General features: G+C 41.3%; 4 protein-coding genes across 5 annotated transcripts; 3 read left to right on the top strand and 1 right to left on the bottom strand.

The window, feature by feature from the left end:
- The first annotated feature begins 858 nt into the window (after positions 1-858).
- bco1 (beta-carotene oxygenase 1) lies at positions 859-5,940 on the top strand. The gene is made up of 11 exons (XM_088283028.1): positions 859-935; positions 1,038-1,166; positions 1,251-1,380; positions 1,662-1,809; positions 1,880-2,030; positions 2,496-2,716; positions 2,794-3,042; positions 3,110-3,215; positions 3,759-3,853; positions 4,883-4,994; positions 5,227-5,940. Exons 1-11 carry the CDS (start codon positions 878-880, stop codon positions 5,379-5,381), a joined length of 1,554 nt encoding a protein of 517 aa, XP_088139154.1. The 5' UTR covers positions 859-877; the 3' UTR covers positions 5,382-5,940.
- A 1,190-nt stretch (positions 5,941-7,130) lies between these two features.
- On the top strand, positions 7,131-12,319 carry ercc3 (excision repair cross-complementation group 3). Its single transcript, XM_088283403.1, has 15 exons — positions 7,131-7,274; positions 7,591-7,790; positions 7,870-8,106; positions 8,215-8,264; positions 8,343-8,478; positions 8,613-8,783; positions 8,919-9,123; positions 9,263-9,577; positions 9,691-9,875; positions 9,970-10,172; positions 10,256-10,352; positions 10,466-10,583; positions 10,680-10,798; positions 11,334-11,483; positions 11,588-12,319. Exons 1-15 carry the CDS (start codon positions 7,247-7,249, stop codon positions 11,717-11,719), a joined length of 2,346 nt encoding a protein of 781 aa, XP_088139529.1. The 5' UTR covers positions 7,131-7,246; the 3' UTR covers positions 11,720-12,319.
- Positions 12,089-16,657, bottom strand: pkia (cAMP-dependent protein kinase inhibitor alpha). The gene is made up of 3 exons (XM_088283404.1): positions 16,486-16,657; positions 14,688-14,874; positions 12,089-13,598 (listed from the first exon to the last, which is right to left on the bottom strand). Exons 2-3 carry the CDS (start codon positions 14,836-14,838, stop codon positions 13,534-13,536), a joined length of 216 nt encoding a protein of 71 aa, XP_088139530.1. The 5' UTR covers positions 14,839-14,874; positions 16,486-16,657; the 3' UTR covers positions 12,089-13,533.
- A 559-nt stretch (positions 16,658-17,216) lies between these two features.
- On the top strand, positions 17,217-24,792 carry zc2hc1a (zinc finger, C2HC-type containing 1A). Of its 2 annotated transcripts, none has more exons than XM_088283334.1 (9): positions 17,217-17,567; positions 18,894-18,955; positions 19,069-19,185; positions 21,123-21,264; positions 21,979-22,121; positions 22,530-22,605; positions 22,712-22,787; positions 22,868-22,975; positions 23,477-24,792. In XM_088283334.1, the coding sequence occupies exons 1-9, from the start codon at positions 17,549-17,551 to the stop codon at positions 23,610-23,612; spliced, it is 879 nt and encodes a 292-aa protein (XP_088139460.1). In that variant the 5' UTR covers positions 17,217-17,548; the 3' UTR covers positions 23,613-24,792. The 2 variants fall into 2 exon arrangements, with proteins under 2 accessions (XP_088139460.1, XP_088139459.1); XM_088283333.1 differs by having other exon boundaries at positions 17,220-17,567; positions 22,527-22,605.
- Positions 24,793-25,133: the final 341 nt, after the last annotated feature.

Here is a 25,133-nt window from a genome sequence, read left to right as displayed (position 1 = left end):
GGAAGATGCAGAGCTGGGGAGAGGGCATCGTGACACAACGGCCTGGCTCGAGTCATCTCACAATTTATGTGCCAAAGAGGCTTAATCTAACAATGATAAAGATCAGTAACTGTGAATAATGTCCTATTTTCCAACAAATTTTGCAGTTTGAAATTTTAAGCATTCATAGTGAGGAATATGTAGTTCGGAAAATGAATGGTGGAGAGTAAAGCCAAACCTTATTGACTTGGCTTATGGTGGTGGCCCACTGAAATACACAAAAGCACAAACATTTAAGATATGCACGACTTCGTAAAAAGAATTTTGAGCTACAGAATTTACAACTTGCCCCTTCTAACTCTTCCAGGTACTTATTTATTTGATATGATATGTTAGGCCATATCTAATCTGTCAGTTTATGCTATAGTCATTGCAGTCATTTGGCAAATATCCAAAACATTTTATCCACATTTGGAAGAAACCTGATTCTTATCTGAGGATATCCGATTTAATGATTTGTCCTTTTCCAACTTGTTTTAGAATGTTTTAATGTGACATAAGCAACAGTAGAGTGCCACTTGGAAGAACAAAAGGGAAATTGTATTTCCTGAATTAAGCCTAATTCATATGAACTTTCACTCGAATTAATTAAATGTTTCTTTATAATCTGAACTGGACATTTGACATAAAATAAAAAAAGAATATATATATATATATATATATATACACACACACACACACGTAGTGTTTATGTAGTATGTAATTAGTGTTTATGCTCATTATAAAGAGATTAGATAACGCTTTTCCTGTTGTCCCGCCCCTTGCAAAGAGCTTTAAAAGGACTGGTTTGCATGTTGCTCTATTCACTCTGACAGCTTCACTCGCACTCCCTGTCAACATGGACTTTTCCAAAAATGCAACAGAGCGGCCAGAGCCTCTTAAGGCAGAAGTTAAAGGTAGGTTCTCTTTTTATTTTTTCACTGTGTGCTAGGTTTTAGAAAACATTGCATTTGTCTTTATTGGAATTTTTTATAATTTTTTTATTGTTTTATTTTTAGGGAACATCCCATCCTGGTTGCAAGGCACATTATTACGCAATGGCCCGGGGATCTTCTCAGTCGGGGATACAAGCTACAACCACTGGTTTGACGGCATGTCCATCATGCACAGCTTTTGCTTCAAGGATGGTTGGTCCCTTGCACTACATTTGCCTTTTCAATGGGAAATTAATTATTAGTCTGTTTTGATGTAGTTGTCACACTGTCGTTCAGGTGAAGTGACTCACAGAAGCAGGTTTCTGAGAAGTGACACCTACAAAGCCAACATGGAGTCCAACCGAATTGTTGTGTCTGAAATGGGAACAATGGCTTATCCTGACCCGAGTAAAAACTTCATTGTCAAGTAAGCGTTGTTGTTGTTTTTTTTTTTTTTCATTTTCTGGTGAAAATGCCATACGATAACTAACTTATGTAAGTGTAGAACTGCACCACATCATATTTTGCGTCTTTTAACTATTCCTGCGTCCGTGGACTTCTTTTAACTTTCTATCATTACTTCTTCATCCCACTTTGTGGCTGCTCATCTTCGGGGATTTTTTTTGTCTCAGATTCTACTAGAATAAGTCATTCTTAAGAGATTCCAATGTTTGTTCTCACGTATGATATTTCTTCCTTTCTTTCAAGGGCAATCACCTTCCTCAACCACACAGTGCCTGACTTCACTGACAACGGCGCCAGCAATTTTATCAAATACGGTCCGGATCTTTTTGCCACCTCTGAGACTAACTACATTCGTAAAATTGACCCAGTCACTCTGGAAACTCAGGATAAGGTAGGCTCATCGGTCATAAAAAATATAGTTTTCATTAAGTGCATTAAATATAAACATTGTTTCCACTCAGGTGGACTATATGAAGTTTGTCCCTGTGAACTTGGTTACGTCCCATCCACACTATGACAAGGAGGGCAACGCCTACAACATGGGTACTTGTATAGCTGAAAAGGGCAAGACGAAATACCTACTGTTCAAAGTCCCAGCTGTTTCTCAGAAAGGTAAATGATGACCTGTTCTACTTTGTCCCTACAATTCAACTGGCCGGATCCTTATCAGCGGTCAAAATGCAATATAACCTACAACAAGAGAATTTGTGGATAATTTCTGTCTTCAAGCCCAGATAAGTTTAGGAAAAAAAAGTTGGAAAAAAATGTTGAAGCAGCATAAGTGTGTGTTACAGTTAAGTCGTTTGGCCGCGACTGTTCTTCATTTTTAAGTTCTTTAAATTACATCCCTTTTTCCAACTTTGGTGCATTCACTTTTACAAAAAAAAAGTTTTCCTTTAATTTCTACCCCCAGTTCTTGTCAAAACACAGATTTTTTTTTTTGATACAGAATAAGGACACCTTTTTATACAAATATATAATTGAAGTAGTAAAGTTAATTCAAATGATTAAATTGCACCTCAAGAAAGCTTTTTAAAGTCTACATTATGCACAGATCTCCCTCCTCCCCTCAAACAGACAAAGACAAGAAAGTCCCCGCTCTGAAGAATGCAGAGGTGATCTGTTCCGTACCCTGCCGTTCCCTTCTGACGCCGAGCTACTACCACAGCTTTGGCATGACGGACAACTACTTCATCTTCATTGAGCAACCCTTCAAACTGGACATCCTCAAGATGGCCACCGCCTACATGAGGGGAGTCAACTGGGCCAGCTGCCTGAAGTTCCATCCAGAAGAAAATGTAAGCACTGCTTTTAATTTAAACGCACTGAGCATTTGGAAGTTCAAGATCCTAAAAATCCACTTTATTCCCTTCAGACTCTGATTCACCTGATAGACAGAAAGACGGGCAAAGTGCTAGAGACGAAGTACTACACTGAAGCCATGGTCGTCTACCATCACGTGAATGCTTTCGAGGTCGACGGTTGCGTCATCTTTGATGTCATCGCCTACAAGGACAACGGCCTTTATGAGATGTTTTATCTGAGTCAGCTGAAAGCCTCTCACAACGAAAGCTACTCCAAACCGAGCTACAAGAGATTTGCTCTTCCAGTCCAAGCAAACAAGGTGAGAAGAAGAAGTGGCAATTTCACTTTGATCCCAAAGGGGAGACTGAGATGTACTTGGTGAGCAGGGTGCAGCGATTGGAGAGAACCTGGTGAAAGTGACATGCACTACAGCCACAGCAGTGAAAGAGAAAGAAGGCAAACTCACATGTCAAGCCGAGGTGCTCTGTGGAGGTAAACGTCACGCCAGTCTCAGCAACCTTCTCTGTGTTGTGATTTGTTCATTAAAGGGGAAGGCAACCTAAAAAAAAATCCTTTGCAATAAAATGGTCTATGCGCCTTCACTACTCTAAACATGGCATACTGATTTATATCGTCCTTGTGAAATACGAGTTAAGCAGCAAAATCCACCCGTTTTTAGCCATTTCAGACGGCGGCCATTTTGTCACTTCTATCGACTGAAAATGACGTCACAGTTGCTCAAGGCTCCGATAACGACCAATCACGACTCACGTGTTTTCTGAAGCTGAGCCATGATTTGTCATTAGCTGAGCTCTGAGCAACTGTGATGTCATGTTCTGTCGACAGAAGTGACAAAATGGCTGCCACCTGAGATGGCTAAAAACGGGTGGATTTTACTGCTTTGCGCATGTTCCACAAACACATTATTACTCAGAATATGATGATTCCACTAGTGGGTCTGCATAGAACCTATTCTTGTAAAGAACATATTTGGGTTGACTTCCCCTTTAACATTCACATTTTTATCTTCATCAGGGATTGACCTGCCACGAATTAATTACGATTTTAACAGCAAGAGACACCGCTTCGTGTATGGCAATTGCGTTGAGGAATCAGCACTCGCAAAAGAGGTAACATTTTTGGTTTTATTTTGTTTTACAATGACAAAATGCAACGACAATTGCAATTGCTCTGGCTTGCCAGTCATTTTGGATCTGCAGAGTTTTAAAAGTAAGGAAATGCATTGTTTCTCCAAGTAGCATAAATGACAAAACCACAAGGTTGGGAAACTGGTGAATGTTGACTTTGAAGCTGTTCAAACAAAACGCAAACCCCACTTGGCCGTGGTAACTGCACCCATGGGTGGTCTTCATTTGGCAAAGCTATGCACAGAGCTAACACAAACAATGGGTAGAAAGGAAGTGCATTAGGCTTGAGTAGTAGAGAAAATATACTTTAAAGAACTTCCCCTCATTCCGACTATGCCCAAATCGCTGCTCTGACGTCTGAGAGAGGAAAGACGCACAAGCGCTCGTCTCGTTTGGATCAACAGGATGTTGTTTATTCTTCCGACTTTAAAACTACATCCTTTTCACCCAAGTTCATTCATTGTGTTCTTTCCTCTAAAATGATTATTGTCCTGGTACCTGGACCTTTGAAGGGGGACTTGAGACAATTTAATCTAATACCGCCAGTATCTCATCGCAATTATGTAATCTGATAAACACTCCACAAATACCAGCAAAGTTGTGTTGAAAGCATCTTATCAATGTCGTAAATCCAGATAACATAATTACTAAATTGTGGTAAATGATCCTTTATCAACTGGACGTTGAGTTTGTGGTTGTAAATATTGTCATGTGGAGGAACATAAGAGGCGAAGCCCAAAGAAAAAAAAAAAGGCCTCAAATGAGTTTTTACGTTGTAGCAAAAACGAAATGATATCATTGCTCGGTCATCGCAAATTCTGATTGGAGACTGCAAACTATTATACTTTATCGCTCTTATCCAAGCTTGCAGCCTGCAAGCGAACAAAGGTGAAAAGATAACTTTCTACTCTGCTATGCTGTTACTTTCAACATATAATACAGTAGCAGGCATAGCTTTTGTTGTCAGTTGTCGGTTAACGGCATTTACGTTCATCTGATCTTTTTCTGTAGATTATGAAATTTGACACGGAAACCAAGCAAATGTTGACTTGGAGTGAAGACAACTGCTGGCCGTCCGAGGCTGTATTCGTCCCCAGGCCGAATGGCGAGTCAGAGGATGATGGTAAGCGTTACTGTGCGGTGAATTTGCATATTAATATGCTTGTGTGTATTTGCAAAACATGCACGAGTTGCATTCAATGTTTTGTTCTGTAACGCTGGAAATGACAACCAAAGTAAACGGGATTGTTACAAGCAAAATTTAGCGTCCACATTGATTAACCAATTTCTTGCTGATTCACTGGCCAAGAGTTTTGTTTTTCATTTTGCGTCACTGTCTAATTTTTTTTTTGTAGGTGTGGTTTTGTCGTCTGTGATCAACATCAATCCCGACCAGTTGAACTTCATCTTGGTTCTTGATGGCAAAACACTCAAGGAAGTAGCTCGGGGTTATGTGAACACCGAACTCCATAAGGACATGCATGGATTTTTTATCCCTCAGGGAAATTAGGCCCTTAAAAATTCATTCGTAAGCATCGGTATTCGTCATCGGCGTGGATGGAGTGTTTTGGTAACCTCACCTCATCTATGAAAAAAAAATACATTTAATTTTAAATGAAAGTGAATAAAAGCATTACAACAAAATATATGTCGTTGACGCACCATAGTATTTAGAAAATAAAACATTTACAAGGTTTATTCATTTCATTTTCAAGTCAAGTTTGGCAGGCCTGGTGGACACGTTTAAGGGGCCGCATGTGGCCCCCTGGCCGTAGTTTGCCCACGCCTGATGTAAAGCATGTAAATTACACTCCAGTATAGTAGACAAAGTAATGAGGATCATATATTGTATCACAATGTTATTTCTTTCAGTATTTACACACAATAATTGTGTGTCAGTGAAAATGTACGCTGCATTTTAATAACTTTATTGTTATATATCTCTTTGACTTGCCTTTTTTTGGCTCTTGTTTTCACTGGAAAAAATCTGCACATTAAACTCACAAGAACAAAAATAAATCCAAGCAACTCTCAGCATGTGGGAGAGTTCAGGCATGTGACACATGGGGTGTTGTGCTCTCAGTCTCAAGTTCTTAGCCTTTTGTCCTTTTTTCTATCAGATTGTTTTTCGAAAATAATTGAGTTCAACCCCATGGATATGAGAATCATATGCATTTTGTGTAAAGGTGTTTCATTAATAAAAACCCCCAAAACAAAACAAAAAAAAAACAAAAAGAAAAATCATCCCGCTTTGGGAGCGTCAATGTCGGATTGCGAGCTTCTTGATGAAATTTCATAGTTGGACTTGGAAAAATTCAACACGCTAGCGCACGACCCTACTGATGATATCCAGAAAATGGATGGATGGATGGACAGATTTTGAAAAATTCAGAGCACCAAAGCACGAGCGAGGGTGCCAACGCGTCATTTTCGGATGAGTGGTTTTGTCATACCCCCTGTGTGGCCTTAGTGAAAAAAGTAAGTCAAACTGATGCTTATGGATTAAAGTCTAATATATAACGAACAATATGTTTGCGTATCTTGGTTGATTTATTACAGAAAAACATACTGCATTTAAGCTGCTCACTTTCTCTTTCTCTTTAAGTCAGTCATAGAAAGACTAATAGTTTTGTGATTTTTAGAGGAAAAATCCAAACTAATAATTTTGATGTTTTTCAGTGGTTGAAGTGGTCCTAAGTAGCGATGTCCACATACAATTTAGATCCAGTTGATCTCATTATTTTAACATTATTAGCGACCTATTTACAATGACTTTCAATGTACAAATTCTGATTGGTTCCTCCCGTGACTCACACCAAGGTAATTCCTGTTGTATTGATTTCTCCAATCCATATTTTCTCGATTAAAAAAAAGATGTCATCTTCTGCCTTCTGTTATTCAAGAAGTCACGCAGGAACAGTAATGCTGCAAGCAGTGTCTGATGATATAACTGCTATTATTACAGAAGAAACATAAATTGAGCTTGCTATTGAATAATGGACCATTACGGCTGGATGATCCATTTAATTTGCTCTTCAAGAGCTAATATAGCAGAAGTACTTTTGATGACTTGCCAGGTGAGAGGCGTAATAAACGTTTTAAAAATACACACACGCATACATACATGCAAGTATTTGTATCAATAAAATTTGGGCGGCGGTTCCATTTCGTCAATGTCCTGATTCACACTCCAGTCCGGTAGGTGGCGTCACTACACTTTGAGGCGGATTGGCAACCGCTATTTACAGGAAACAAGAAAATGTTATTTCCCCTTCTGTCATGGTGTGGGGACAGCTACGAAAATAACTGCACGTTATCGTTTCCATTGTTGTCTTCTAAACAATTAATCTAGAAAAGGCTTTCTAGGTGGCTACAATGGGGAAAAAGGACAAAGGGGATCGAGGTGGGTTAGCGAATTGTTTTATTTAGTTTCGTCTTGTTACTTTAGACCATCTCTGGCTCTTGCGATTTTCAACCTTTTAAATGCGTTGTCCACTTGTATTGTGTACTGCGTTATAAAACGCTGTCATCAACATTAATGCTGCAGTTCAGTCCTGCTTTGTTTTTAGTTCAATTTTGCTTCACATACTGACAAATGTATCCGCAGTGTGTCCATACTAGATTGTATTTTCTTTGTAAATATCTGAATTTACACTGTGCATCACACGAGTCCTGTGGATATTTTGTGTTGTCATCTGTATCAAACGTTTGGTCTGCAGAGAAGAAGTCCAAAAAGCGTTTCTATGAGGAGGAGGAAGATGATGAAGACGTGGTGAGTGGCAAGTCGCAGGATGCCATACCTGCTGCTGCTGGCAAACAAGTGGATGAATCCAGCACCAAGCTGGATGAATATGGAGCCAAAGACTATCGTGTTCAAATGCTTCTGAAGAATGATCACTCCTCGCGACCCCTCTGGGTGGTAAGATGTCCTTTCAGACTTTTAGAATTAATTCAAACTAAATGTTGTTCATTGTTGTCATTCATTTGGTCTCCTGCAGGCTCCAGATGGACACATCTTTCTAGAAGCATTTTCACCTGTGTATAAGTATGCACAGGATTTCTTGGTGGCCATTGCGGAGCCGGTGTGTAGGCCCAACCACATTCATGAATACAAGCTAACAGCATATTCCTTGTATGCGGCTGTCAGCGTGGGGCTGCAGACCTCTGACATTGTGGAGTATCTGCAGAAACTCAGCAAGACATCCGTGCCTGATGGAATTGTGCAATTTATTAAGGTTTGATTGGGGGGTGCACCGATATTGATATCATAAGTTACAATGTCTTCGGCACGGGTTTTCTTTGTGTTTGAAAATAATAATTGATATTTCTTTCTTTCTTTCTAGCTCTGCACTGTGAGCTATGGCAAAGTCAAGCTGGTGCTCAAGCATAATAGGTAGAGCCACTTTCAAACCATTCCTGTTTATTGTTTTTGTGGCTCTTTAGTTCACTTTTTAACTGCTTGTCTGTTCAGGTATTTTGTTGAGAGCACATTCCCTGATGTCATTCAGCGTCTCCTGCAGGACGAAAAGATTCGGAAATGTCGCCTCTCTGCTGCTGATGGGACAGACGGCGAGCTCATTACTGAGGTCATCCGCAGCAAATCAGCGGTATGTAGAGTATTAAAAACTGTCTCTCCAAAACTCGTTCAATGCAAAAACAACTGGTAATGAAACAAGGATCTGATTTTTTAAATTTTTTTTAAACAGCTGTCTTAACAATAAATACTGCATTTCTTCAACAGATCTCCAAGACTGTTGAGGACAAAGGTGGTGCTTCCACCTCACAGCAGCCCACTGATGGTCAAACGTCAGAACGACAGGTCCCCGAAGACATCTTCAGCTACTATGAGCAGATGGACAAGGAGGAAGAGGAGGAGGAAGAGACTCAGACGGTGTCTTTTGAGATTCAACAGGTGCGCTTTACACATTTTGTGCGGCAGCTCGTTTGTTCAAAGCCAAATATGTGCTAAGGGATATACCGCTTGATTGTCCGTACTTATGTAAGAATATCTGTCTGATGGGAACATGAACATCATGGTTTTGTGTAGGAGATGATTGAGGCACTACAAAAGCGCTGCATTGAGCTGGAATACCCGCTCCTCGCAGAATATGACTTTCGGAATGATACAGTCAACCCGGACATCAACATAGACCTGAAGCCGACTGCTGTGCTACGACCCTACCAGGAAAAAAGTCTGCGCAAGATGTTTGGCAATGGACGCGCTCGTTCCGGAGTCATTGTGCTACCTTGTGGTGAGAATGCTGGTTTACTGTTGGTAAGGGAGGATGGAATGATGGGAATGATGAATATGAGTCGTTTGTAACTGCAGAAACAGACATTTCAAATTTACGTGCGTTGGCCACAACATTATGTACATTTGCTGCTTTCCAGGAGCGGGCAAATCTCTAGTAGGTGTGACAGCGGCGTGCACGGTTCGCAAACGTTGCCTGGTGTTGGGTAACTCCTCTGTGTCGGTGGAACAATGGAAGGCCCAGTTCAAGATGTGGTCCACTATTGATGACTCTCAGATCTGCCGCTTCACCTCCGATGCCAAGGACAAGCCCATCGGTTGCTCAGTGGCCATCAGCACCTACTCTATGCTGGGCCACACCACCAAGCGCTCCTGGGAAGCTGAGAGGGTCATGGAGTGGATGAAAAGCCAAGAATGGGGGCTCATTATTCTTGATGAGGTACACACCATTCCTGGTAAGTATTTACATGATCAGACATCCATTTTCCTTAGCAAAGAAATAAGCCTGCATTTTGAGAGATTTCTTGATAATGCTAACGTTTGGGGTTTTTTTTTGTGCTCTTTGTAGCCAGAATGTTTCGAAGTGTCCTGACTATCGTCCAGGCACATTGCAAACTTGGCCTCACTGCTACTTTAGTCAGGGAGGATGACAAAATTGTGGACCTCAATTTCTTAATTGGACCAAAGCTGTATGAAGCGAACTGGATGGAGTTGCAGAGCAATGGCTACATCGCCAAAGTCCAGTGTGCAGAGGTGAAAGAGCCGTTGACCTCCGAGGAGTTGCGTCGTACATGTGAGCATGTTCGAGATTGTGGGCACATTGTTCTAAACATTGCCTGTGTTGTAGGTTTGGTGCCCGATGTCTCCAGAGTTTTACAGAGAGTATGTGGCCATCAAAACAAAGAAGCGCATCTTGCTTTATACAATGAATCCCAATAAGTTCCGGGCATGCCAGTTTCTCATTCGCTTTCATGAGCGGCGCAATGACAAGATCATTGTCTTTGCTGATAATGTCTTTGCCTTGAAAGAATATGCAATTCGTCTAAATAAGTATGTTCTTTGACCCAAAATATATTTTTTATTGTTATACAAAATTCCACTAGTAAATTCCTCTTTGTAATTGTCTGCTCAAGGCCGTACATTTATGGCCCAACCTCTCAAGGGGAACGAATGCAGATCTTGCAGAACTTCAAACACAATCCCAAGATCAACACAATTTTCATCTCTAAGGTAACAAACTGAGAATGAGTTCCTGTCACACTGTCATCTTTGGACAAAAATTAACTCACTCAGATTGCTTTACTCACACTAGTTATTTTTCAAATCTCTTTACCATCAAAAAGGTCGGCGACACCTCCTTTGACTTGCCAGAAGCCAATGTCCTGATCCAAATTTCCTCTCATGGCGGGTCACGGAGGCAGGAAGCCCAGAGACTTGGACGAGTCTTAAGAGCCAAGAAAGGTTTGTATCTTTAGCGTTGTAGTGTTAAACCTTCTATGTGCAAATGTTCACTGTATGAAAAAAGCGGCCTCTCCCACCAACTGTCTTTCTTCTTAGGAATGGTTGCAGAGGAATACAATGCATTCTTTTATTCGCTGGTGTCTCAGGACACCCAGGAGATGGCGTACTCCACCAAGAGGCAGAGGTTTCTAGTGGACCAGGGCTACAGCTTTAAGGTATATTTTAACCCTTTGACACGTAGACGCTGAGAATATACAGTGGTGCTTTGACGTAGGATTTTGATTCCTTCTGTGACCAAGCTCAGAAATATCAATTTTGCCCTTTGAAATTAAATTAAATATCATTAATCCATTCCAGTCTCTCCAAAATCACATTTTTTGTTTTGTTTTTTGATAAAGAAAAATATTACTGCTAGTATAATTAGGACACGCGCAGTTTTAGATTTTTATGTTGATGGGTGCCATTAAGGGGAGTGGCCTATTGAGTAGCAGGAGCAGCTGCAAGCAGTCATGTTGGCCGTTTACCGCGTGGTTAATTCTTTGTTGTTGTCTAATCCATGGTCCTTACGGGTGTCTTTATTTTGTATAAGTGGTAGAGAAAACAGATATACGGATGCAAAAATTATTTAGGTCAGTTCAGTGCAGACTGGAGTGAACTGGTAGTCCTGCATGGTTATAGTCTTCCATATTGGAAAGCCAAAAGTCGTGTAAAACAGCCATTTCACATCTTAAAGCCATGTCCATTTGTTAGGTGATCACACAGTTGGCAGGAATGGAGGAAGAAGACTTGATGTTCTCCACGAGAGAGGAACAACAGCAACTCCTCCAAAAAGTCCTGGCTGCATCTGATCTAGATGCCGAGGAGGAAACGGTGGCAGGGGAGGTGGGCACAAAACCACAGGTGGGTGCCACAAAAACCTTTCATGCACGGCATGATCAGGCTTTCCAATCGCTGCATGGTTATGCATTCTTGGCATTTTTCTTTCCTTTCTTCTTCCCAAACAGTTTTCAAGGCGAACAGGGACCATGAGCTCCATGTCTGGTGCTGATGACACCGTCTATATGGAATATCAGGGTAAAAGCAAATCGTCTTTAGGAAAGGGCATCCACCCGCTTTTCAAGCGCTTCAGGAAGTAAATAGGCTGGTTAAAGTTCTGACATTTGACCATTCGCCACTAGAAGTTGGCGTGAAGAGGCCACAGCGGTTAGCGCATCCGCCTCACAGTTCTGAGGTTGGTGGTTCGAATCTGGGCTTTGGCATTCCTGTGTGGAGTTTACAAGTTCTCTCACTGCCTGTGTGGGTTTACTCCGGCCATATTTGACTCCTATAGTTGTCTGCCTCTCAACTATAGTCAACTGGGATGGGATTCCAGCACGCGTGTGACCCACGTGAGGGCCATTTGAGCCCGTGTAGACTTGAAGCTTGGAGATTTAAGTTAAAAATAATTGATACATCTTGCTTTCAATCATGTTGATGTCCTACTTAAATTAAGGATTAGAGAATCATCAAGGTAGGAACTCCAACTTTTACTTCTGTTGAAATGTCTATGTATATCAATATATCCAACAACTTTTCAGATTTGTAAAACATATTTTTTGAATAGACATTTTTGCCTTAAAATTCTAACAAAAAGATCATGGAGCTGTGTGGGTCATTAGCATGTTTTAAAAATGTAAAAGTAAATAGTTTCCTCTAGTTTTTGTACTGTAAATAAAGTTAACACAATTTTAAATTGATCTCTTATCAGCAGTCATTTTTTTATTGCCAATAATGAGTGTGTCCTCCATTATAAGCCAGTCAACTAAGTGTCAATGTTTGCTTAATTTCTGCATCCTTTTATGTTTCTTGAGTGTCAAAATATGAGGGAAAAAAACTCCATGCCAGTTCAGTTAATTGAAATTATCTGCACACTTATGTATATATTTATATTTTTTTTTACAATGAGTCAAATTTATTATTTCACTCAGACAGATTTGTTCATCCGAACATTACAAAATAATCCCACAATGTTAGTTGGTAAACCGTAAAAACAATGACAATATGGAAACTCAAACCTGGTTGTCAACTAGTCTTCACATCTTCATGCTTTTCAATTTAAATTGAATATAAAAATGTATTTTGTTAGAATATTAGCAACCATGCCAATATCTTAAATTTGACACAGAAAATGTGCGCACTGTGTAGTAGTAAACATTTGATGGAGGAGAATGTATCTACAGTACATCCTCAGGCAGTTACTTTGGCTGACAAACTGAATTTTGTTAACAGAAGCACTGGATAGAGAATGTGCAGATGAATCACAATCGCTCAGTAGTAAACTTGAGTGCAGTCAGTTTTTCACATTATTGTAACCGCCCTATCACATTTAAAGACATACACATTTTCAATAAACATGTTGAATTTATCCAGATATCGCACTGCAATGTGCACATATCTTATCAGGTCTGGGGTTTCTCCAAAAGAACACAAGAGGGACAACATGGTGATGACCTTGAAATCCTCAAAAGTGCAGTGGCGTAGTGCTTCACAAGGGCAGGATTTTTTAATCCTGAATGGACATTAAGGCCTTCCCCAGTAACCTTTAATGGCCCCAGACCCTTCTCACCTTTCCTTTCAGGCCCACTAACATGTTTCTTAACTCATTCACTTCCAGCCGAGTAAAAAAAAAAAAATGGTTCTTTGACATCTTTAGACGTAAATGAGTTAAAGGCCCGCAATGGCCTCTCAAGGAAAGGTGAGCTTGGGAATGGGGCCTTTCAAGGAAATGGGAACACGCCTGAATGTAAAACGATGACAGTGACGTTTCCATGGCGATGATGAGCTCATGGCAGGAAGTGAGTGGGAAAGGGTTTTATGTCTGTTTGTCGCCACAAAGCACAACTTTTGTGCGTTCACGTGCGCTCTTTGAGTTTAGAAACTTGCGCAACCCTTTCGCTGACCAGCTGCCTTCTCATTGGCTGTCATCTTTTGTGGAAGACGACTGGGTTTTCTGTAAGTCTTCTTGGCCTTGATCAGCTGGAGGACAGAGAAGCAAATTGACAAGTCACTCATGCAATGTGCTGTTTTATTTTGAAGGTCCTCTATCCTGTATTTCCTGTCACTGCTTATGTTTGGCTTTTTGACTATGAGTATAAATTTGTTTAATTTCCTTGATGGACTGTTAATTAATTATCTATTTATTCATCAGAACTTTTAAACGACATGTGTCACTGGTTGGTGGGTGGTTAGCAAACCTGCGTCACGGTATTGAGGTCTGGTGTACTGATCTGGTCTATGGCATTTTGTGAAGTTTGCATGTTCTGCCCGTGCTTGTGTCACCCAGTACTCAAGCTTCCTTACACATAAAACAAAAAACAAAAAAAACAAAAACTTAGGTGTGGATGAATCTATTGTGCTTATTTTCTCGACTTGCAAGTTGAAGGACTTTGACTTATGACACAACCGCTTTATTACTTTTACTTACGCATGCAAGTCCTTGTGTGGACTTTGGCTTGGTCCATACAAGACTTCTTGTGTTCATTAAAGACCTCCTGTTTTCATTGCTTTTCTCCACTTTCACAGATTTGCACATTTGTGTTTGATACTCCACTCAGTGGCAACTGTTAGCTTAAATCCATATATGCATTTGGCTTTTTGTTCCGCTTTTTATGAGTTTGCTCTTGTAGCAGTGAGAGCAAAAGAAGAAAAGTGTGGGGGAAAAAAAACAGGAAATGGAACTCATTGTGACGACAGAATACTGTAAATGCAGCTCTGTCCTTCACTCATAAACAGATATAATGCTCCGAAGCTCACGCAGTGAAGAGAAGGTGGAGTTACGAGACTTTGTCGTGTTCAATAATGATTAGAGATTTGCCCTTAGGCGATTTCTAACACTTTTTACTCGGGTTGATTATTTGTAAAAATAACAGACGCACATGGGGACTGACCAATAGTATAAATATGTGAAAAAATATTAAACAACCAAATTTGGATAGTCGAGGTTTCTACCCAACAGTGATGCTGCTGCATCATTCAGCTCATGCCTCTTAGAAGTGCTAATCAAAACTGTGCATTATGTTTGCAAAGACAGCTCTGAATGTCATCCCGTGTATTACTCCCTCTTACCGGGTTTGTTGATGTTGAGCTGCGCCAGGTTCTCCGACAGATCCGCGGGTCCCGGATCCCCGGAGGCTGGTGGGATGTCGTGGATGGCGTTCCTGCGACCGGCCCGTCGAGAGGCGATGAAGTCCTCATAGGTCGCCTCCACATCCGTCATCTCTGCCACGCTTCACCATGGCAGGGCCTGCACACGCTTGTGAGAAAAAAGGGATGTCATATACCGTAGACGTGGAGTTTCTGTATCAAGAAAATCCCTTTAATACAGTCCTGCTGTCTCTTTATTTAGGAGTTAATCCGTCAATCTCTTAAGAGGAGCTAAAAGGGCATTTGTTTAAAAAGAATGCAGAATGATCTTGAACTGATGAAAATAAAATTATGGCTCTATAGGAAGAGTATATTTAAATTTTAGTTCACTTGGATTTAGGATAAGACATGATTGGAGTTGCGTTGCCACTGTGATTTGGGTGACAATCAATAGCTCCCAGTCTGCTCCTCACGACTTCTCTGCTGTCTTCATTATCAGGCGACTTGGACCTAACCTAGGCAAACCAATGCTGGCTGCTCTATTAGTCTTATTTTATTCTATTGTGCCCTGGTTAGTAGCCCACTGACACCAGCCTCAAATGACTGTGGAAGCATTCGCGGCTATTTTCAGACACATCTTTCACCATGCGAGTGAGCAATGTAACCCACGCAGCTGCCACGTTCCCAGTGGTGTCATGATGGTTCGAGACCTCACAGATGTTAACCTAGGAATAGTCAGATGATTATTTTACTTCATGTGGAATTGCTTTTGAAAGGCTCAGTTCCTCAAAGACGCAACGGATAGGGCCTCTTAGAAATGTGGATGATTTCATCTTGGCGCTTGTTGGGTACGCTCAAATCCGATGCAATATTAATTTGCACGTTTTTTATAATTTAGACCTGCTTGCACTTATGACGCAGCCTGTCAGCAGTTTAGCCAAGTGCGCGTGCGCGCGCGCGCGCGCGTGCGTGCGTGTCTCCCAAGTGGGACCAGCGTTTAGCTGGACATATCTTGAAGGAGATGCCAAACAACTGATGTAATCACAAAAAAAAACGTGTCGTAAGAAAGTAAGGAAGAAGAAAAAAAACACGGAATCTAAATTCTGTTATTTCTGGCTATTAATGCCTTTACAGTACATATGAAAATGCTAAATGTAAATAAAATGGATATAATGAAAACATTTTTGATTGCAGCCTTACATCGAACATAGACAAAATGTTTTTTGTCGTAATTACCTTGTTTTTTGTCTTCGATTTCCCATTAAACTGTGTACCCAAGGCCAATTTTCACTTTAAAAGAGACCAATTTGCAAATATGTTTGTCCAAATAGTCTACTCGATTTAGTTGCCAAATAACACCGATCATTAGCACAAACTAGTACCACTTCATAATAACACAAATTAACAACACCACGAGCATAGCTAAATTCTATAACAATTCTATATAATTTCAAAGTTTCAACGGAAATATTCGTTTAATTTAAAAAAAACAAAACAAAACATGTTTTTGTTTAATAATTTGGCGACCAATTAACGTTTGCAGAAGAGACCGAAGGCGTAGAAATGCACACTGTTCGGCAACGCAGCGTGGCAAAATATAAAAATACACAAAATACAAAACGATTAATTATGAACATGTGCATCCAAGAGGCACGCGCACATTGATAGGAACAATAAACCGTATATTGGAAGGCCACTCGCTGAACCAGCATACACCGCTTGCGTTGTTTACATCGCGTCATTTTGCATCATATGAACAATTTCAATTGTTATGCAGTACCTGTTAAGGTTTAAAAAGGCGTCCAAATATTCGCATGTGAGGTCAAGTACATCAGGTGCAGGAGCAGTAACTCGGTAATTCTCGTCACGCTCTAGAATAGGTTTACAATTGTCCACGGCGAGCTAGAGATGGGATGATATGTGTTTCCGGTTGCCCTTTCAAAATAAAGACTGTTTTGGAGAACAGTAATCCTGTTATGCCCACAGAATTCCCTCACAGCAGCTGCTTGTCAGTCACTCCATTCACAAGACACATATGTGCTCAATACGCCAAACAGATGAAACAGTGTTTGCTTTGTGCATTGTTCATGATGGAAAAAAAGAAAAGGCTTTTGCGCAAGAGACGCTAAGACAAAATGACAATTTGTCCACGTGAAAAACAGAAGTGAATAGAGTTACCGCATCTCGGTTTAGGAACAGAGGTTACCTCCCATGCACCATCTGCTGGTTCTTCCTATGCATGTTACATTAGCGCGGATCACGCAGTAACAACCAATAGAATTCTGAGATGTTGACATGTCTCTAGCATCATACAAGCCAGTTGCCATTGGTAGCCCAAAGATCATTAGAGCCAAGAGAGTTCCCCACTCGCCGGTTCGATCGAAACTCAAGGAAGCGCCAACCCAATATTAAAGCACAGTCTTATTTTGATGTGCATATTCAGAGTTGTAAAGAGTCACAGCGTTGGTCATAAGTGTGTTTATTTGTTTCATTTAAAATTTCAAATCTTAAAATGGAAATGGTGAAATATGTTATCTTTATTTGACGTCACCGTGAAATGGCAACATCCTTGGAACGAAAGTCTCATTTATTCGAACGTTTCTCCAGAGTTAGGGTTCGGTAGTTCTTCGATTGGATGTCCAGCGGGGATGAGCTGACATGTAAAAACATGCGCAAAAATAGAGCACCGAAGAGATTAAAATAAAGAATTGCAATTAACTACCCGCCTTTGTTAACAAAACCGGAAATGTTTAGAGAGGAACTGTTTTATCTCATTCGGCGACTACAAGTCTCTTGTTTGTAAGGACAGCTGAACTACATCTCCAACAAGTAAAGAGACGGTAATGATGGACGAATTTGGTGGTAAGCTAAATTACGGCGTTTACCCATTTTTTACTTGTTAAATTCCAGTTTGCACTTTTGGGGGAGTCAGTCACTGTCAAATTAGTCAGCGACCTCCTATTGTTTTGGGATTGCCTCCCACGTTTGGTGCGTGTACGTTAGCTCAGCTGTTGTGTTAAGGCTGCAACGGATGTGTTTGAATTTGGGAGCTTGCAATTAAATGTACATACGACACACGCATCAAAACACGGTTCCTTACAGCCACGCTTTTTTGAATAGATACTTAATCTCTTCCGTGAACATCATTGTCGAAATTGTGCAGTTTTTATGTAAATGCACATATTATATATGCTTTAGAGGTGGGGTGATGTCCTGCAGGGTTCAGGAGGCTGTGAGTGTTTGATCTGATGCCATTTGTATCCCTTCTTCCGAAATGGAAAAGCGTCTACTCAGTCAATAGTCATTTATCATCCAGGAGCTGCACTCTGATCAGATGAGGCTGGAAGGCCTTCCTCTAACTCAGTGCTCCAGCGTCATGTTAACAATGGCTCTAAAGAGGTCATACCGGTCTGTAATACCAGACAGTGTCTTGTGTTGGTCTGTACAACCCCCTCCTCCCCAAAGGATGTTTTAATGTATCAGTCTCTGAGTGTGGGCTGGGGGAATGTCAGTCGTGATGTCATAAAAGAAACTAAGGGATAATTTGAAGCTTTAACGCTGGCTCAGGTCGGAGAGTCTTGTGTGTGACTGCGGGTGGAGTGATTGGATGTGAGTTGCTGCCCAGAGCAGTTCTTGAATGAATGTGTATTCTGTTACCGCTAGTGGGACTAATGCGACAGTAGTGTATCATCATCCTTGACCGGATGGCATTCCAATATGTACCACACCTAAATGACCATTCAGTATATTTACTTTAAATAGTCTGCCATTTGTGTTGTTTGTCAATGGAGAATCAACGCTGCTTGAGATGTAGGATGCTTGGCTGACAGCTCAGATCCCGAAAGCAATTGAAATGTCAATTTTGAAGCATCGTCTGCTGTATTTTCCTTTCAACATTTTGTACAACTCGGGCCTCTTTCACAATATGCCCTCAGAGGACAAAACTATGACGCAACAATCAGACATATTTTTATTATTAGTCATTGAGCGGGCAACAAGTGAGTGTGCATGTTCGAGGTTCAAATCTGGTCTCTGGCTCCGTTGCATGCATCAACCCAAACAGCGTTATCATCTCATGCCAATGATTGCATGTCCCAGCTTTGTTTTTTCAAATGTAGATTTCATTTGGCAACAAAACAAATATTGCTATTGTATTGTTGAAATTTGACTCCATAATTCGCTTTTCAGATGGGGAGGCCCTTCATGTACAGTGTAACACCTGTAAAAGAATGTTCCTACCTAAAGCCCTGGTAAAGTAAACACCGCTGCTACCATTCTTAAACACAAACCATTTTAATAATGGAGAACTTGTTCAGGGAGTTGCAGTTGTGTGGTGACTGGGAGACGGTTTCTCTGTTTCCAGGAGACGCATTCTAAAATCTGCCAAAGGTTGGCATCCAAACGGAGGAAGGTTTTTGACTCCAGCAGGCAAAGAGCGGCCGGCACAGACATCCCGACTCTCAAACCCCTAAAACCAAAGGTAAGATCACAAAATGAGGGGGTGGTTTAAGTCCACTCTGGGCTCATAAGTTTCAGGTTTGATTCCCATTGTCCTCTCAAAGCATCCCTGAACAAAATACTGCTTGTGATGTCCTTGCATGTATGAGCCTCCCTTCCATGGCAACACATGCGTCGTCATTGTATGAATGAGATGGAGTGACTTTGTAAAATTGGGGATTTTGGACTATAAGCTGCAAATTTCCTCCTAAATTTCAGAATTACCTTCATGTTTATTTCTCGCGCGATTCTTTAAATCATGTCCGTGGAACAGTGGACCAGTTCTACACTCTCTACAGGGTCGTTGAGGGTGCATGGGAGTTCGCCCAACCAGTCTACATGTGTTTTGTGGACTTGGAGAAGGCGTTCGACCGTGTCCCTCGGGGAGTTCTGTGGAGCGTGCTTCGGGAGTACGGGGTAGCGATCCCCCTGATACGGGCAGTTTGGTCCCTGTACCACCGATGTCAGAGTTTGGTCCGCATTGCCGGCAGTAAGTCGGATTCCAGTGAGGGTTGGACTCCGCCAAGGCTGCCCTTTGTCACCGATTCTGTTCATCACTTTTATGGACAGAATTTCTAGGCGCAGTCGAGGTGATGAGGGGATCCGGTTTGGTGACCTCAGTATTGCATCTCTGCTTCTTGCAGATGATGTGGTACTGTTGGCTTCCTCAAGCCGTGATCTCCAACTCTCACTGGAGCGGTTCGCAGCCGAGTGTGAAGCGGTTGGGATGAAGATCAGCACCTCCAAATCTGCGACCGTGGTTCTCAGTCGGAAAAGGGTGGAGTGCCCTCTCCAGGTCGGGGAGGAGATCCTGCCCCAAGTGGAGGAGTTTAAGTATCTTGGGGTCTTGTTTACGAGTGAGGGGAGGATGGAGCGAAAGATCGACAGGCGGATCGGTGCAGCGGACGCCGTATCGGTCTGTCGTGATGAAGAGGGAGCTGAGCCAAAAAGCGAAGCTCTCGATTAACCGGTCGACCTACGTTCCTTCCCTCAACTATGGTCACGAGCTGTGGGTCGGACCGAAAGAACAAGATCTCGGATACAAGCGGCCGAAATGAGTTTCCTCCGCAGGGTGTCTGGGATCTCCCTTACAGATAGGATGACAAGCTCGACCATCCGGGAGGGACTCAGTGTCGAGCCGCTGCTCCTCCACGTTGAGAGGAGCCAGATGCGGTGGCCCGTGCAATCTGATTTAGGATGCCTCCTGGACGCCTCCCTGATGAGGTGTTCCGGGCATGTCCCACCGGCAGGAGGCCCAGAGGACGACCCAGGACACGCCGGAGAGACTATGTCTCCCGTCTGGCCTGGGAACGCCTGGGCATCCCTCCGGCAGAGCTGGAAGATGTGGCCGGGGAGCGGGAAGTCTGGGCTTCCCTGCTGAAGCTGCTGCCTCCGCGATCCGACCCCGGATAAGCGGCGGATAATGGATGGCTGGATGGATGGATTTTTAAATCATCAATTAATCAATCAATCAATAAGCAATCAGATATGTAATGTTTGAATAGTGTATCTTTTTTACATGAATTCCAGCATGAAATATATTACGATACCTGTTGAATTAAAAACAAAACATGTATGTATATATTTTGGCATGTCTGGTGAAGAAGTGTGCGGTCTTATTTGGAAGTGCTGATGAAAAATGACCGCCTCCTCCTCGTTGTGCTTCTCGACATAGTTGATAAAATCTACCTTTGTCACACTACTGCCACCGCGTGGTTAAGATGTGAATTGCGTGTGTAATACATGCGCCGATAAAACCGGTGTGTGCGTTTTACAGTAACGCAGAGAAGCCAATAACATTAAAATGTTTCCCACACAATCAACGATCGAGTTTTGTGTGTTGTCGATCAACGTGCACGCATGTACGGTATGTATCCGTTGAAATGGCAGAAGGCTGTTAAGAATGTGGCGTCCTGTTAGGCGGAGCCCCCAAAGAAGCCGTCGAACTGGCGCAAGAAACATGAAGACTTCATCGCTGCCATTCAGGCATCCAAGGCCAGCATGAGGGCCATGAAAGAAGGCACACCTTTACCCCCGCCTCCTCCTCCTTCGTATGACCCAGGTCAGTCATTTTTGTCACGAAAATATGACTTAAATCAATTTCAAACTTTTCTATGTTTAGCAATCATAAAATGAATCATCAAACTACGTCGCTTGGTTGGTCCACGTAATGGAAAGAGTTACACCGAACCCCCTTTACTTTTGTTTTGGGTTGTTCTCATGTAGCGCTTACAGGCAAAATATTTGTGGTCAAAGGTTTCTAACCTGTCCACAAGTCACTGCCCCTTTTTTTTTTTTTTTTTTTTTTTTTTTTTTTGTAAGTGCGATCCACGTCTTTGGTAACGTTCCACACGATTCACGGACACAATGTGACAATAGTGGGAAAGCAACTTCTTTGTCACTTTTCAAAAAGTGAAAGTAGTTATAGCAGAGAAATAACATGCTGGGGGGGTTGTAAAAGTCAAAATACATAAGACATGAAAAGAGAGAAAAATAATCTTTTTAAATGAAGTGCCTGTAGATATAGGCCGACTAACATTCAGCGCAAAATTATTTACATATTGAATAATAATGTGAAAGCTCATCTGCCATGTTGTTTGGACCAAGAATCGCTTGGAAAAAGGACATCCTGGGCATTTCTAATCCTTATCGTCTTGCAAAACTGATAAAAAGTCATTCAAGATTATGTAAAAAAACTTATAATGGGGAAAACCCTTCCTGAATCTCCTTGCCATGAGACACTGACATAACCGTTTTCTCTCAATTTCTTCTTAAGACCTAATCCAGTGTCCTTATTGTCAGCGGAGGTTCAACGAAACTGCTGCTCAAGGTCACATTAAGTTCTGTCGGGATCAGGCTGCCAGGATGGGTAACAAAAACAAGTTGGGCGATGTCAAGAAAACGCCTGCTCGCACACAGGTATTTAAAAACATGTACGCACCAATGGAGATGTCTCGGCGTGTCCTGGGTTTTAAAAAAATCTCGGAAATAATATGAAATAAAACATATTGAGGAATGTTTTAAGAGCTATTTAATTCAAAGCTTTACGTATGTAACCTTTTTTTAAGATATTACAGAATATAGATTTGTATGTAAATAATCTGGGAATCTTAATGCGGCCATACCTGGTATTTCAGTCATTTATTTTGGCAAGTGATATTTTTGATGAAAAAAAAACAAAACAAACATCACTCGAATGTTTCTACTGACAGTTACTGTTGCAGTTAATAAACACACCCACCGCGCTATTTGGAATTTCAATTAGCTGTGGTTCTTCTATCAAACTTTTCATCGCATCTTATTCTGCCGCCCACGCTTGTCAAGAAGGTCAACTCTGCAGTGTCAGCCATCCCTTCGGCCTCCTCCCGCCTGCCCGCAAGATCGGGCCTTGCCCAGACTACCAGTAAGAGCACGATTTGCGTATTTTGAACAGTTGGAATACACTTTCACATTCAGCACCTACGGTTAGATGCGTTATGTCATCGTGTCACATGTTCTTCCTTTTCTAGGAGTGCCTTCCAGTAAGGTCTCCTCTGCAGCATCAGTCAGGACAAACACATCTTGTATCACGAGCCCTGCTCCTGGGTGAGTACACGCAGACGCCAAAATACGTTAGAATACAGAATCGGTTTTTCTCTTACGTTTCCCTTTTACGTTCATGTCAGTGTGATGAAGAACCGAGTAGTGGGCTCTGGATACGGTCTTGTGCGAAACACCACGCCCAGAAGAGGACCGCTCAACGAGAAGAAACAAGAAGACACTTGCATAACGAGGTGAGCCAGCTCCACAGTGGGATTATCATTTGGGAATGTTAAATAAAAGATACAAGGGAGGAAAGTCATGCTGCACTATCCTGACCTCTTGTGGTTTGGTGGTGTATTGCGTGTAATTGCTTGTTTCAACGTTTCAGCAAAATTCCAGCTTCATATCTAAAATACAACAAATTAGCAATTGAAGTCAAGACAAAAAGTGCATTCTTGCTTGTTCCTCCATACCTATATCTTACTTTTTTATGTGCGGGCACCCCATTATTGTAAAAATAAAATTAAAAATAAAAATGGCAAAAATGGACATGCGTGTTTTTTAGGGGACTGCGACAAAATGGCATAATTAGTTTGAAAAGTCTCAAAAGTATTTTCATTGACTGAAACAACCCCATTAATTAATTTGACAAGAATTAGAGCATAGTTGAAGAATATTTCATAAATAAGATTTTCTAATCTGATCAAATCAATTTAGGTTGTGTCTAATGTGGGTTGTTTTCATTTTCTCAGGGATGACGTGGATGGCAGTAACAATGTGGGCAATGGTGAAAAAAAGAGCAAGTTTTGTCACTCATGTGGGACCAGGTACCCTGTAGAATCTGCAAAATTCTGCTGCGAGTGTGGCATCAGAAGGATGTGCATCTGAGATATCCAATTCCTAGTTATGGAAATTAGTATGTCAATTTTTTTTCATGCATGGGCTTGCAAATTATTTTTGTTCATGTTGTCATTAGATTCCCAAAGTCTTTATTGACAATTGAAATCTATTAATTGAAACCAAATTACGTTTGTTTGTTTTTTTTGTTTTTTTTAATGGGAGCAATATGATGGCTGTGTTACACAAACAACATGCAACATGCTGGTTGAATCCTCCGTGCTTCTGCTTCAGCATTTTCCAGCCAAAATATACCGATTAACAAATAGCAGCCTGCTTAATATGGTAAATGGGCTTTCACTTGTATCGCGCTTTTCTGCCTTAAAATATCCCGCTCGTCACACTTGGGTTAGAATCATGCTAACTAGTGTTGCCAACTTAGTGACTTTAATGCCGGCCAGCACTTGACAGTATAGCAGAGCTTGGTCAAAGCAACTCTTTGGCAATTATTATGAATTAATAAGTGACATGAAAGCAATAGCGGTTATAATTTAAAACATTCCACTTGACTTTGCATTTAGTTGAAGACAGCAAAGCAGAGAGGACGATGTGAAGGAATGAGCTCAGCGCTTGTTTGGAAAATGTGAAAAATGTTAAGTGTGGGGTGAATCACTTGGTGGGCATCATTTCCCCTTGTAGCTCAGTCCTCAGTCAAGCGTGGTGGGAACTGCTTCTCAATTTCCTCATAGGAGTATTTGTTTTCGTCGAGAAGTGCAATATGATTAACCAATGAGGAGGCTGCATGTCTTCTTTTTTTTTTAAATGAAAACGTTCTCTTTTTATAGAGAAGGACCCAAGCCTCTTTTAACTTTTAATGCCGATATTTCACCATTCTCTGTAAGCCCATGTGTTAATTTTCCTTTTTTAACTAGTTATTTATTCCGTCCTTCTTCCAGCTCATTTTAAGTGGATGACTTTGAGTTTGTTAATATTGTACTTAAAGTGCATTCTGTTTTTATTTGCATCTTGTAGCAAGTTGTATTGCACTTGTGTGTTTCCCTCTTTTTTGGAGGCAACATGTTCAACTCTCATCTGAATTTAGTGTAAACGTAAATGACTACTGTCCTGTGTTTCAATTGAAGTATTTACCAGTCAATGCTGGAACTATGTGGAACACACTCCAGAAAAGGTGGCCATACTGTATTGATAAAGCTGTTACGTTTGATTGAAATCTCCTAATTTGTCATAAGTACAGGTCCAAAACGCTAGCCTTTAAAACACTACGAATGAGTGTCAATCAATATTGACATTGGCACCTTCAAACATGGGTTAACATTTTTTTTTTTTTTTTTTTACACCTTTTGGCTGCTTAATGACCCCCGACATCTTGCGTAAGGTCAGATGTAACTTGCATACTTCAAGAATCTGCTTCTTGCATTACTTCTCGGCTGTAGTCAAAGGCTCATGGAGACCACAGGATACGACGACGTTGACTTAAGTGATGTAACAGTCAATTCCTACGGTTAGGAAAATGATCGAGGACATGCATATTGCAAATGTGACATGACATGC

This window comes from Idiotropiscis lumnitzeri, chromosome 19 (genome assembly GCF_059441095.1).
Source record: "Idiotropiscis lumnitzeri isolate Australia: NSW breed Sydney's pygmy pipehorse chromosome 19, RoL_Ilum_1.0, whole genome shotgun sequence".
Classification (NCBI taxonomy): Eukaryota; Metazoa; Chordata; class Actinopteri; order Syngnathiformes; family Syngnathidae; genus Idiotropiscis; species Idiotropiscis lumnitzeri.
This window is presented reverse-complemented; position numbering and strand designations above follow the sequence as displayed.